The sequence below is a fragment of the Glycine soja genome, chromosome 16 (assembly GCF_004193775.1).
Source record: "Glycine soja cultivar W05 chromosome 16, ASM419377v2, whole genome shotgun sequence".
NCBI lineage: Eukaryota > Viridiplantae > Streptophyta > Magnoliopsida > Fabales > Fabaceae > Glycine > Glycine soja.
Window position 1 is genome coordinate 34,331,147 of NC_041017.1, and position 14,506 is coordinate 34,345,652.

Consider the following 14,506-nt stretch of genomic DNA (forward strand, 5'->3'; position numbering starts at 1 on the left):
TCTGGAGAAGATATTACTGGTGCAAAGAATGAAATGAAGTGTGACAGCCAAGCACCTGAAAACAAGAGTGAGACAGAGAAATCCATCCCAGTAACGAAGAAAGATGGCGAAAATCCTACACCTGCAAAAGCGGTAAGATAAATTTTCTCAGCACTTAGGCTAAACTGTAAAATGCTTCTTAATCTTACCTATCAAGTTCTACCCATGTAGTAACAGATGTAAGAAACAATAAATGAATATCAAATTCACTGGTTTATAAATGGAAATTCGCTGGTTTTCTCAACATTTTACTAGCCATGCAGCTGAAGCTGTATGATTTAAATTCGAAACTTATTTCCTTTTACTTTTCCCCCTTTTTTGTGTTACTATATACTAATTTCTTGCTTGCAGGAAGTTCCTGACAAGGAGTTTGAGAAGCGCATAAGACCAGAGGTTATCCCTGCAAATGAGATAGGGGTTACATTTGCAGATATTGGTGCATTGGATGAGATCAAAGAATCACTTCAAGAGCTGGTAATGCTTCCCCTTAGAAGGCCAGACCTCTTCAAAGGTGGGCTTCTAAAGCGATGTAGAGGTATATTGCTTTTTGGGCCTCCTGGTACTGGAAAAACAATGCTAGCAAAGGCAATTGCAAATGAAGCTGGTGCAAGTTTCATTAATGTCTCAATGTCAACCATCACATCAAAATGGTTTGGAGAGGATGAAAAGAATGTCCGAGCTAAGGTTGCCCCAACAATTATCTTTGTTGATGAGGTTGACAGCATGCTTGGACAGAGGACTAGAGTAGGAGAGCATGAGGCTATGAGGAAGATTAAAAATGAATTCATGACACACTGGGATGGGCTATTAACAGGACCTAATGAGCAAATTTTGGTTCTTGCAGCAACCAACAGGCCATTTGACCTTGATGAAGCTATCATAAGACGGTTTGAGAGAAGGTAGGACCACACCTTTGTCTTATTGTTTGCATGATCATGTGTTGCTTCTATTCAGCAACAACATTTTTGCAATCAGAACAAAGGCTGCATCTCTCCATCATTATGATGAGCATATGTTTGACCATAAGAAAACAAGAAAATTCATAACAAGTGGTCATTTCATCAATTTCCTTTTGAGGTGTCTATTCTTGTTTTCTATATAGCTGACAATACCATATGCCCCCCCTTGAAGACAGATATCTTTCTGTAGCTTGCCTTAACTCTTTTAGCAACAGTTCTTGCCTCTTTGGCATTTAAATTGTTCACAAATTGAGTCTGTCAGATGTCTTTTATGGATACAATAAAATCAAGTGTTTTCAACTGTGCAACATCAATATTTAATGCTTTTTAGTTCAACTATTATTGCTCTTGTAACTTGTGAATCATAACTCTCACCTTTTTATTGTTGAGCAGGATCTTGGTTGGTCTTCCATCTGTTGAGAACAGGGAAATGATCTTGAAGACTCTTTTGGCTAAAGAAAAACATGAAAACTTAGACTTCAAAGAGCTGGCAACCATGACAGAAGGATATACTGGAAGTGATCTTAAGGTGAATTTTGGTGGCAATTTACTGGTTTTATTTTTTTTTGGGAAAATAAATTGATGTTAATTTCTGTGAACAGAATTTGTGCATCACTGTGGCTTATCGACCTGTTAGAGAGCTAATACAGCAAGAGAGAATGAAGGACATGGTAGTTGTTAAACAACTTCTACTATTTTAAGTTTAACATCTATGTCCATGCAAACTTTGGTATGAGCTTAACTAAATATCTATTGCACGATATATTAGGAAAAGAAGAAAAGAGAAGCAGAAGGCCAAAGTTCTGAAGATGCTTCAAACAATAAAGATAAGGAAGAACAAGAAATTACCCTGAGGCCTTTAAACATGGAAGACATGAGAGAGGCTAAGACTCAGGTAGGGTGAATTTAAAATTTCACTCAAATGGCTATGGAGTACTTGATTTGGGCATTTGTACAATACTGCATGAAGTATTTAAAAGTGGATATTTGTTAAAATCGAGGAATTAAAAAATGCTGGTTCAATTGAATACGGTGATGGATATACGGCACTAGAGTCATCTGATCCATTTTTATTTCCGCTTAAAATGGTAACATGTACATGTAAGTTGTAACCAAGGATTTCATACTAACAATTTCACACAAGTGGAAGAAGGAAAGTGTGTATTTCCAATAGAATATCTTTTCCCATGTACATGAACTTACAGATATCTGATTAAATGCAGGTGGCTGCAAGTTTTGCATCAGAAGGATCCGTAATGAATGAGTTGAAGCACTGGAATGATTTGTATGGTGAAGGAGGTTCAAGGAAGAAACAACAGCTCACTTACTTCCTTTAGATTGTGAAATGCTACTTTTATTTTTGGATTTGTGACAATTCATTCTCAATGATACCTTTAACAAAGGAAGGAGTCCTTCATCAGAGATGTTGAACTCAAAGCATACCCAAATGTCTCACTATATCCCAAATGTCATAGAGATATCGTGATTCCCAGAAAAGCACAAGTTCTACCACACACATCTATTCTCTAAAGGACGTGTGGATCGTCATGCACTATGTTTGGGAATGGGTTCTCGGTTTTCGTTTGGATTGTCTACAAACAAATGAGCACCTGTATTATGGATTTATATTATGTCATGCATGGTTTTGGAAGATGCAATGGTTTTGTAGGAAGTAGGAATATTTTACACCAAACATTTTAGGTACGCTGTATTATATAATCAGAATTTTGTAAATTGATTGTGCAACTGTACTGCTTAATAATTAAAATTAGAAAGCTTCTATCTTATCTAATTGTAACAGACAACTTTATAAATGTTGCTGCCTTGTACTCAAATTGTGTTTAAAATAAACAACTTATTAATTCATTCTCTATATGGTATCAGTCTAAGCTTATTCGTGACCTTGAAGGCTACGTCATTTTGGCAAAACACCTTGCCCTCTTTTGATGAGATATTTGTTAAATTGCAGAACTATGAGATGTATCTCAAGCGTGATGAGCACTTCAACTAGCATTACCCATCTGTGCCAACTTTGCCAATCACCGCATGATAACTCTGGAATTCGAGGTCCAGAATCCTCCTTACAAGAATTAAGAAGAGAAGATAAGAAGGTAAGGAAAGCTTGAATATTCTCATTGCCTCGTAATTATTATTACATGGTATTATATAGATGGTTTCCTAACAGAATAGTGCTGAGCTGGCTAAGTAGGAATCATTCTAGAATATAGAATAACAGAATAGTGCTGAGCTGGCTAAGTAGGAATCATTCTAGAATATAGAATAACAGAATTGGTTATGTATTTCTCTTAACAATTTCCTATTAAGTATGAGGCTGAGTGTGTGAGGCTGTTATGTAATTCTTTCTAAACGTAGTCCTTTAAGTAGCTGGGTTTAGTAATCCTTCTTTTGGGCCTTTCTTCTCCCTGCACCCCCTCATTCTTCTTTTGAGCTGAACTCTGATCTTCTTCTTCCTCGGTAACTTCTTCTTCATACCCTGTACCTGTATCACCGCTGCTCACATCAGTCTACCAGAGGGTGCAATTAGCATTACCCATCTGGCAAGCATCATAGATCGTCCTACTCCAACACTATTTGCCAACTCTGCTCCAAGAAGGGACACAGTGCTCACACCTGTCACTGTTAAGTTTTGCTTTTACAGATTGTTGAAGTAACAACCCAATTTCCACCTAGTCCAAACAACTTTGCCCAAGTTTAAGATCAGTTTTTGCTGCAGTAATTCACATTGAATTCCTTGGCAATGCATCCTTTTAATCTCATATAACTTATTTCCTTAAATGAAATCATGAGACTAATGTACAAAAGCACAACAAAATCCCTAGATCAAACACGGTTTTCTATTTCTACATAATCAAAGAGCATGACCCAAAAATCAAGAAACAATAACCAAACATCTTAATTCCCATTATTGTGAAGATTCATCAACTTCATACAAAACAACTAGTTCAGATTTAAAGGCTAAACTACAAACAAAATGCTTAGAAAGTAAAAAGGAAAATAAACTAGATGGATCACAATCACAATTGGCTCCCTCAAGCTCTAGAAGCCTTCCTTAATTCTCTCTCGGTCTCCAAATCCAACTGTGAGAGATGCCTTCTCACCTCCAAAAGTGTCTCTTTGCATTTTCCACCTCAACAAGCTGGCACCTAGAATTCAGAATTTTTCCACCAAAAATTAAAATATCTATCCTTCAAAATATTTCCTCAACTAGAAGTAATAAAAGAATAAATAAAAAATTGAAATGCCAAGAAAATTACCAAGACTAAAAGCTATATAAAGAAGTAGAAAATGAGATAGAAAAACTACCTCAATCTTATTCTCTATTTTACACTTAATAACTTACGAGGAGGAAAAAAATATATCAAGAAAACAAATATACGTTATTTATATTGAGTTATTATTTAGCGATTAGAAAATAGGGTAAAGTATTGAACATTTATAGTAATAGTGGAAATCATCAATATTTTAGGATTAAGTATTGAACATCAATAATTATTAGTTTAATGATTTTACAATAACAATATAGTTTTATATATACTATTAATTAATCTTGATATAAGTTTTGTAAAACTTCACAAACTTATCATATACACATGCACCAGTAAATAATTGAATGATAATATAAAATAATTTAATATTGTTAGTACACAAATTATTTTCTCTAATTATATCTTTATTTTATTTTATTATCATAAAAAAATTTCATCCAAAAATTTAAAAGATTACATAGGACATAGTTTTATTAAAATAAAGTATTGAATATAAACACTATCACCCAACCACTCAACCTAGCAAGAAATCATGACCCTACTTAATTAGCATGCTACATTTACACATTTAGTTATTCATGGTTAATAAATCTCATTTTTTTTCTATAATTTAAGAAAGCAACTTAGCCATTGTACCACAAAAATAATATCTCTTTTAATATATATATATATATATATATATATATATATATATATATATATATATATTCATATCCTCTCTGAAATAAACTTAATTAGTTTAACTAATCTTGCATATAACTTAGGGATCTAACTTTCTAGTAGCTATTGACTTGAAATTATCCCATATCTCTTCAAAATTAATTATATTAAAAATATTTAAAAGTTATGAAACTTTACTATCACAATTCAAAATTATAATACATATGAAATCTTTCATATGTATAAATTATATGGAAAGCAAAAGAAACTATATATATGGAAGGGCTACAATATTATTATTACCTGTTAAGCTTCAGCCATGCACTTTTGATATTTTACTAGCAAATACTGCTACCTTAACATAAATATTGTTTGATAGATTGTTCAAGAACTTGAAATAGGCATGTCTCCAAGAACGCTTGAATAAGATTGAGCCAAACACCACCCAAAAGCTTATAACAAATCCAAATGTCATACTCATGTAAAATTCACGACTCAAAAGTGAATATTCATCCTCTTGAACTTCAACATTGGGTTTTTGTGTTGGTCTCTCATCAATACAAAATTTTTCAAGTGGCGGTCCACAAAGATCAAGATTATCTTCATAACTCGAGGCATTGAAACTCTGTAACTGTGTGCTGGTTGGAATTTTTCCAGTTAGATGGTTATGTGACAAATCTAACACGCTGAGCCAATAAATTTGAGTAAGACTCGGAGGAATTGAACCAACCAACTGGTTTCTTGACAAATCAAGAGATTCAAGTGATGTTAGCTTTCCAATATTTGAAGGAATCTTTCCGGCCAAATGGTTTCTTGATAAATTCAATAAAACCAATCCAAATAAATCCTCTATTTCCAGTGGAATTTCTCCAGAAAAGTGATTGCTTGAGAGATCAATGCTTTTTAAAAGTAGTAACACATTATTTTTGAACATTTGTTCTGAACCTTTCCACATCAAGAGTGCATTCAAATCATATGTAGAATTAAGAGAAATGCCCATGGTATTGACAAGATATGAATGACCTTGATAATCTCTTGAAGATGTCTTTTGAGTCATTGAAGTAAAATTTTTTATGCATTTAGGAATTTGCCCAGACATGCTGTTTAGTGACACATCCAAGAGTTGAATGTCACTTAGGTAGCAAATTTGCAATGGTAAACTTCCATGGAAATTATTTCTTCCCAAACTTAAAAATTGCAACTCTTGTAATTCGCTCCCAATCCAAGAAGGGATAAGCCCTGATAATCTGTTTTCTGAAATATCTAGCATTACTAGATTTGTGCAACTCCTCAAGGAGAAAGGTATCTCATCTGTTAAGTTGTTGTTTCTCAATAGCAATGCTTGAAGATGAAGAAGAGATCCCATGGACGTGGGTATCCTTCCTGAAAAATTATTGACTTAAGTCCAAATAAGTTAATGACTTGAAATGGCTCCAACAGTCAGGAATTTTTCCAGAGAAATGATTACTTGAAAGGTCTAATTCGTACAAAGTTTCAACTGTACCATTAGCACATAAAAATGAAAGAGAATCTGAGAATTGATTTTTGGGTAAATCAAGAAATACGGAACCTCGCAGAAATGGTGGAACAGGGCCATCAAATTGATTTGGTCCAAGAATTAGGGAATATTGAATATTCTTTGTTGGAAAATTAGGAATTATACCATGGAGATTATTGTATGAAATATTCATTGAAATAAATTCTCGGAATGCTAAATTAGCCCAAAACCACTTTGGAACCATATCTGCTATTCCAGCATTTGAAATGTCAATACCCTGAAATTGATTTTGTGTCTCCAACCATTTGGGAAATACTGGACCTAGCTTGCAAGATCGCAATCCTATGCTGCGCAACCGAAATGGTGGGACCCAATTTTGGCTAAATGCCAAGGCCAATAAAGAGTTGTCAGATAACTCCAAGAAGTATAACTTAGACATATTAGCGAAATGATAGTCAGTGAGCACACCCTTTAAGGAATTTGATTGCAGATCTAGTTGCTCCAGTTGAGGTGGAAATTTAATATCTTTAGGAATCTCTCCATTTAGCTTGTTTCCATAAAGATATAATTTTTTTAAAGATGAGAATATTGAGAGGTCGGGTAGTGTGCCGTTGATTTGATTCATGCTTAGAGATAATTGTTCCAATGAATATCTAGCACATCCAGACAAGTGATGGATTATCATTGGAAACTCTTCACTCAAGCTATTATTGGACATGTCCAACGAGCGCAAAGCACATGCATCCCCATATTGAGAGCTACCATTGATTTGATTTCCTCCTATGTTCAATTCTTGCAGCGAGAATCTGGCACACCCAGACAATTGATGAATTATCACCGAAAGCTCTTTATTCAAATTGTTACCAGACATATCCAGTGATCTCAAAGCACATGAGTTCCCAAATGATTTGGGAATTCCACCTTCTAAAGAGTTTGATTGGATTGACAGAGATTCCAAATGAAATGGTAAGCGGATGCCTTCAGGTATCTTTCCACTTAATTGATTCTGTTTGAGAACCAATGTTTTTAGAGACGAGAATACTGAAAGGTCAGGTAAAGAGCCGGTGATTTGATTATATGACAAATCCAAATCTTGTAATGAGTGTCTAACACAACCACTAGACAAATTATGAAGGATTGACGGAAGGTCTTCACTGAAATTGTTTTCTGTCGCATATAAAGAACGTAATGTGCATATATTCGCGAAGGATTTGAAATCGTCACCCTTGAATATATTATTTGAGAGGTCGAGGTGCTCAAGAGAATTCATTACACGGCCAAAATGGTTTGATGTGGATCCCTCCAAGAGGTTACCACTAAGGTCAAGCTCAACAAGGTTGGAAGTGACGTTGGACAGCCACTGGAGTATCATTGATGACGTGAAGCTGTTGATGGAAAGATCAAGGAAGGAAAGGGAACTAGAAAAGTTGAATTTGGAGGGCCTCAATGAAAGGATAAAATGATCGGAAAGGCTACAATAACTTAAACTCAGTTCTCTAAGTTTTGGTAGCTTGGCAATCATTTGGAGGAAGCATTAGAATCTCTCCTTTAAATAGAACTGAGGTTTAAATAGTTTAATTGTTGCAACTCCATCAACGACTTGTGGATCACTCCGCTCATATAACGTTGCGGGACATCATTAAACAGATCACCGTGAAGGTCGAGCATTAGGACATGGGCGGTGAGGTTGGAGCAGCGAATCCCTTGCCATTGGCAGCAATCAGAAGTGGTCCAAGAAGAGAGCATGCCATAGGGATCCTCAATGGCAGCCTTGAATTGGAGGAGTGCTTCCCTCTCAGTCTGAATGCACATAATATGGTCTTGAGCAGAAACAACAACCTGCAACATCATTAATATTATTATGCATTTATGCCTTCCATGAATTTCAAACCAAAAGGAGTTTATTTTTTACTTCTAATAAATAACAGTAAAAAAAAGTTTTAGATATTCATACTTTGAATAAAAAATCCTTTTAGGATATTTAATTTTAAAAACTTTGTCATACGCGGATAAAATATATAAAAAAAACTCTTCAATAAAATTTATGGAAATTAGTTTAAATAATTTTGTATTTCCTCTAAATTTACTAATATAAATTTTACGCAAGTATGTAAAATATATTCAAATAATTTCTTTTGACCCAAATAGTTTGATTAGTTATGTTGATTTTATAATTATTTCTTTCCCGCTTTTTTTTTAAAATTTTTTTCTTTTATTATTTATATTAAACATGTTATATTCTATACATTTATGTTATAAATATAAAAGCAAAAGAAGTAATTATTATGATGTTTTTAAAATTTAAACAAGTAACTAAAACTATGAATATTGGTAAAAATATTTGAATATAAATGTGTGTATAACTTTTATTTTTTTATTTAAAAGTTAAAATAATTTGAATAGTCTAGGGGGTTAATTTAATTAGTTGGAAATTAATATGAATTCTTTGATATTATCTTTGATTTCAATAGGTAAAAAAAATAAAGGAGAAGAAGGGGAGAATTGGATAAAAGAAAAACTTAGCTTGGTATTTAATTTGCTGAAAAGATTTGAAGCATATAAACATGGCCGCTATGAGATGGGTTCGGCATACAACACTTCTAAATAATAATTATGACTTCTGTGGTTCTGTTTGCTTCTACCACAACTACTTTAGAAAAATAATTATTTTAAGGGAAATTTTTGAACGAAAACTTTCATCCAAATGCCATTGAATTTTTATTTTAATTTTAAAATAAATTTTGTTCCTAACTTCTCTTTTAAATATGAAACAATTTTATTAGTTCATATTATTTTTTTACAAACATTAACCAATAAAATTGGTATATATTTAAAAGAGAAGTTAGGAGAAAATATAATTTAGTAAATAATATTATGAAATACTTCAAATATAATTGAATCCATTGGCTTATTTATTTTCAGCTTTCAGTTTTTAACTTTTCAACTTTCAAACTTTTTAATTTCATCTACAATTTTAACTATCAATTAACAATATTTTAAGTAATCCTCCGAAAAACAACCTAAATCTATGATGGCAAACACTATGAGCAAGATTTTATGCACTAATTACTTGATCCATATTTTGTTATGCATTTTGATTGAAAGATTTTCAGTTTAAAGATGCTAAAATGTACTTAATTAATGTAGTATATATATATTCTTATGAGTAAAAGTGACGATAACTACACAACAATGACACAATTGCTGCTTAGGTTCTCACTATTCTTTTATTTTCCAATTTAATATCTAACCAATTAAATAAAAATAATGTAGCATTCTAAACGATATATATCAAGGAGAGACCAGTGACATTTTAGAAAAGTCTCCCGTCAAGAAGTTACAAAAAAATTTAAAGTTGGTCATATATTATAAGGCAATGTCACTCATTTAAAATAATTAGAAAAATAATAAGCACACAATTTGCAATTTATGAAAAAAAAAGCTGCACTGATTTTTTTTTTATAAAAAAGATTACTCATCCGTAACTTTTGCTCTTTGTTTGGATTAGAGATGAAATATAGAAAAATGAAAGAGAAAAAAAGATAGAAATAGAAGAGAAACAAGATAGAGAATTTATATTGTTTCGATAAATAGAAATAATAAAAAAAAAGTGTCTTTTTAGGAATACTCCCATAAAATCAATATTGCTTCTCACAAAATACTCCCATTTTACCACTGTTTTTTGAGAAATCAATTTTTTTTGGACCCCACTAAATTTGTTTTACTTCATTTTCATTTCCATCCCATCTAAACCAAAAGTTCCCATTTCATTTTTTTTACCCCACTAAATTTATTTTACTTCATTTTATTCCCATTCCATCTAAACCAAAAGTTCCTCACTTCTTCCCAAATTATTTCCTTCCAAATGATCCAAGTGGAGGACTTCAAATTATATGTAATTGACATTAAAATCATACCGTGCTTGAAGTGGCATTCAAATTGGGTTTAGTTGAAAAAAGTGACCATGTTCTTAATTATGAAGAAGAGGAAATTGGATTTAAAAACATATATCATGCTTGAAGAGGACATTCAAATTTAAAGTTAATTAATCTATGTGTGCCTGCGCTTTCAAGGGAAGGAAGAAGAGAATATTGAGAAAAAGAACTAAATTATTCAATTCCAATTTAATTCACACCAAAATCTAATACTTTCTATAATTTTTAAAAATTTTAATTGGCTATAATTTCATTATTCCTATACATCAATATATTAAATATCAAATATAAAATAAATTTCTTAGTATCAATTTTATATTTGTCTTATATATTAACCAAAATATGTACTCCTTAATATAATAAAAAATTAATACAATGACACTTTTAAGGGGTGATCGACTTGAAAAAATATATCATCAATTTGTCATGAAAATAATGTATGATTGACAAATATAACTAATAGAATATCTTACTTAAAAAGAGTAATGACATTCAAAAATTGGAAAAAAAAAACCATTATATTCTACTCTACACTTAAAAAAGTGTATGGTGTGAGCCTTTTTTTTTTCCTGCACGGAGAAAGATTCAAAATAAAATTTATTGAGTGTTTTATTTGTTTAAGTGGATATGAGTCATATTAGAATCTTAAGAGAAAGATCAATTTGAAGATTAAAATAGAACAAAAAATAAAAATTATTGGATTAAGATTAAAAATAATATATCATTAATATTATTATTGTCATTATCTTTGTCACCAATGTTTATGTCTTGTTGTCACTATCATTGAAATTTGATGTTCAACTCTACGTAGGTTCAACCTTGAAAACCAAAATCAAGGGGCAAAAAATATGATGGTTCAACCTTTAATTCAATCATAAACACTATGAACCCAAAAAACAATTAATGAACAAAACATAGGAGAATGATCTATTTTAAGAAGGAAACAATGGCGTGAAATTAAAATTGAGAATAAAAATTTAAGGAAATTGAAATTTATTGAAATCAAATGAGATTTGAATTGCAATTTTCACATACATTCAAATGAAAAAAACACGAACGAACCTGCAACATCATAAATATTATTATGGCTTGCATGAATTTCAAACCAACTGGATTAATGGTTGGCATTTTAGTGGTTATGATGAGAAAGGCAAAGTGATTGATGAAATGAATCCACTCAATATGAGAATTAGAATGATACTCATGACTTTAGCGGTGCCAATAGGCATGCATAATATAACATGTGGGTCTTCTTCCAAGTATCCAAAGGGTCTTCTTCGCTACCTCATCAGTGGATCTTTTTAAGATATTTAATTTTTAAAATGTTGTAATTTACGAATCAAATATATATAAAAAAAATCTATTCAATAAAATTTATGAAATCAGTTAAAGAAAAACATATGCACACGGACGCTATGAGATGGGTTCGGCATGCACACAGCTAATTTCCAATCAGACCTCGTATTGGTGGTACTACAACTCGTCTAAATAATAGTTATGGGTTCTGTGGTCCTGTTTGCTTCTACCAGAACTATTTTCAGAATAATTCAAACTTTTTAATTTCATCTAAAGTTTCAACTATCAATTAACAGTATTTTAAGTAATCGTCCTAAACACAACCTAAATTTATGGTGGCAAACACTATGAACAAGATTTTATGCACTAAATTATTTGACCTATATTTTGTTATGCACTGTTTTCAGATTAAAGATGCTAAAATGTATTTAATCTAGTATATATATTTTCTTATGAGTAAAATGACGATAACCACATATCAACGGCACAATTCCTGCTTAGGTTCCCACTTTTCTTTTTATTTTTCAATTTAATATATAACCAATTAAATAAATAAAAAAGACATAAAAAATAATGTAGCATTCTAAACAATATATATCAAGGGGAGAATTGGAAAAGTCTCGAGACAATTTACCAAAAATAATGTAGCTCCAGTCAACAATTTACCAAAAAAGTCGCGTATCGTAAGGCAATTTCATATTTAAAATAATTAGAAAATTAAGAAGCACAAAATTTTCAATTTATGAAAACAAAAAACAGCACTTTGAAAAAAAAAACTTTTAAAAAGATGAACTCATCCGTAACTTTTGCACTTTATTTGAATTAGTGATGCAATAAAACAAAAATGAAAGATAAATAAAAAATAAAAAAGAAATAAAAGATAGGCGAGGAGGAAATTTTATATTATTTAGGAATCCTACCACTGTTTTTGAGGAATCAATTTTTTTTTTTTTGGACTCCACTAAATTTGTTTTACTTCATTTTCATTTTCATCCCATCTAAACCAAAAGTTTTCATTTCATTTTCTTTCACTTCTTCCCAATTTATTTCCATCCAAATCATCCTAAACAAGTGGAGGACTTCAAATTATATATAATTCACATTTAAATCATACCATGCTTGAAGTGGCATTCAAATTAGGTGTGTGTGTGTGTGTGTGTGTGTGTGTGTGTGTGTGTGTGTGTGTGTGTGTGTGTGTGTGTGTGTGTGTGTGTGTGTGTGTGTGTGTGTGTGTGTGTGTGTGTGTGTGTGTGTGTGTGTGTGTGTGTGTGTGTGTGTGTGTGTGTGTGTGTGTGTGTGTGTGTGTGTGTGAAGAAGAGAATATTGAGAAAAAAATTCAGTAAATTAAAACAATTCAATTAGCACCAAAAATCAATACTTTCTACAATTTTTTAAGTTCTTAATAGGCTATAATTTCATTATTACTATAAATCAATATATCAAATATGAAATATAGAATAAATTTCTTAATTAATTCAATAATAATATAATAAATATTTAATATCAATTTTATATTTGTCATATATATTAACCAATAATAAAAAATTAATACAATGACACCTCAAGGGATGACTTGGAAAAATATATAGTCAATCTACGATGAAAATAATATATGATTGACAAATATAGTTAATAGAAAATAGTACTTAAATGGTAATGACATTCAAAAATTGGAAAAAGTCACCATATTCTACATCAAATGGTTAATGGAAGAGAGATTTGTCAATTGTTGGGCCACTCATAATTTGTTGCAAGTATCCAAAGGGTCTTCTACGCTACCTCATCAGTGGGGAGACTTAGAAAAGTCTCCATTCAACAATTTAAAAAAAACTTGATCATATATCGTAAGGCAATGACATTTATATTTAAAATAATTAGAAAAATAATAAACACAAAATTAGTTTTTTTTTTTTATCATTTTCATAGCTTTTCATATGAAATATTTTACCATTTCTAAAATAGAAGCTAGCAAGATTTTTTCATGACCCTAAATCAATTTATCTTTTCTATATCTAACTTTTTTTTTTATCATTTCTACTGATTATTCATCATTTAAAATTTATATTTATATTAATTTACTTTTGATCAAATTTCTTTGTGTTAATTGCATTTATATTTATTTGTTTTATTATTTTTTATTCATTCATTTTTATATTTAAACTAGTTACATAAAACATATTTATTTTTTACTTTTAATAAATAACAGTAAAAAAAAGTTTTAGATATTCATACTTTTAATAAAAAAATCCTTTTAGGATATTTAATTTTAAAAGTTTTGTAATACACGGATAAAATATAAAAAAAAACTCTTCAATAAAATTTATGGAAATTAGTTAAAATAATTTTGTATTTCCTCTAAATTTACTAACATAAATTTTACGCAAGTATGTAAAATATATTCAAATAATTTCTTTTGACCCAAATAATTTGATTAGTTGTGTTGATTTTATAATTATTTCTTTCCCGCTTTTCTTAATTTTTTATCAGCTCCTTTTTATTATTTATATTAAACATGTTATATTCTATACATTTATGTTATAAATATAAAAGCAAAAGAAGTATTATGACGTTTTTAAAATTTAAACAAGTAACTAAAACTATGAATATTGGTAAAAATGTTGGAATATAAATGTGTGTATAACTTTTATTTTGCTATTTTTAAATAAAGTAATTTGGATAGTCTAAGGGTTTAACTTAATTAGTTGGACAAGACGTGTCAATTAATATAAATTTTTTGATATTATCTTTGATTTCAATAAATAAAATAAAAATAAAGGAGAAGAAGGGGAGAATTGGATAAAAGAAAAACTTAGCTTTGGTATTTAATTTGCT

The 14,506-nt window shown here is 30.7% G+C and overlaps 3 protein-coding genes across 4 annotated transcripts in view; 1 reads left to right on the forward strand and 2 right to left on the reverse strand.

Moving 5' to 3' along the window:
* On the forward strand, nt 1-1,917 carry LOC114390914 (ATPase family AAA domain-containing protein 1-A-like). The gene is made up of 5 exons (XM_028351853.1): nt 1-132; nt 391-938; nt 1,392-1,527; nt 1,601-1,669; nt 1,768-1,917. Exons 1-5 carry the CDS (start codon nt 34-36, stop codon nt 1,900-1,902), a joined length of 987 nt encoding a protein of 328 aa, XP_028207654.1. The 5' UTR covers nt 1-33; the 3' UTR covers nt 1,903-1,917.
* A 1,969-nt stretch (nt 1,918-3,886) lies between these two features.
* LOC114390905 (receptor-like protein EIX2) overlaps nt 3,887-14,506 on the reverse strand; it is a 75,815-nt gene continuing 65,195 nt past the window's right edge. For both annotated transcript variants that reach the window (XM_028351833.1, XM_028351834.1), the window contains exons 5-6: nt 5,249-5,988; nt 3,887-4,162 (exon numbers count right to left, since the gene is read on the reverse strand). In XM_028351833.1, the coding sequence (XP_028207634.1) occupies nt 5,259-5,988 (730 nt within the window). In that variant the 3' untranslated portion in view covers nt 3,887-4,162; nt 5,249-5,258. The remainder of the gene's footprint in view (nt 4,163-5,248; nt 5,989-14,506) is intronic.
* LOC114390915 (receptor-like protein EIX2) lies at nt 5,989-7,186 on the reverse strand. The gene is made up of 2 exons (XM_028351854.1): nt 6,811-7,186; nt 5,989-6,762 (listed from the first exon to the last, which is right to left on the reverse strand). Exons 1-2 carry the CDS (start codon nt 7,159-7,161, stop codon nt 6,337-6,339), a joined length of 777 nt encoding a protein of 258 aa, XP_028207655.1. The 5' UTR covers nt 7,162-7,186; the 3' UTR covers nt 5,989-6,336.

Coding starts and splice junctions, on each gene's coding strand:
- LOC114390915 (XM_028351854.1), bottom strand. CDS start 7,161: ATGTCCAATAATAGCTTGAGTGAAGAGTTTCCAATGATAATCCATCAC. Junction 6,763..6,810: donor CATTTAGCCAAAATTGGGTC/CCACCATTTCGG, acceptor TGCAAGCTAGGT/CCAGTATTTCCCAAATGGTT.
- LOC114390914 (XM_028351853.1), top strand. CDS start 34: ATGAAGTGTGACAGCCAAGCACCTGAAAACAAGAGTGAGACAGAGAAA. Junction 939..1,391: donor ATAAGACGGTTTGAGAGAAG/GTAGGACCACAC, acceptor ATTGTTGAGCAG/GATCTTGGTTGGTCTTCCAT. Junction 1,670..1,767: donor AAGAGAGAATGAAGGACATG/GTAGTTGTTAAA, acceptor ACGATATATTAG/GAAAAGAAGAAAAGAGAAGC.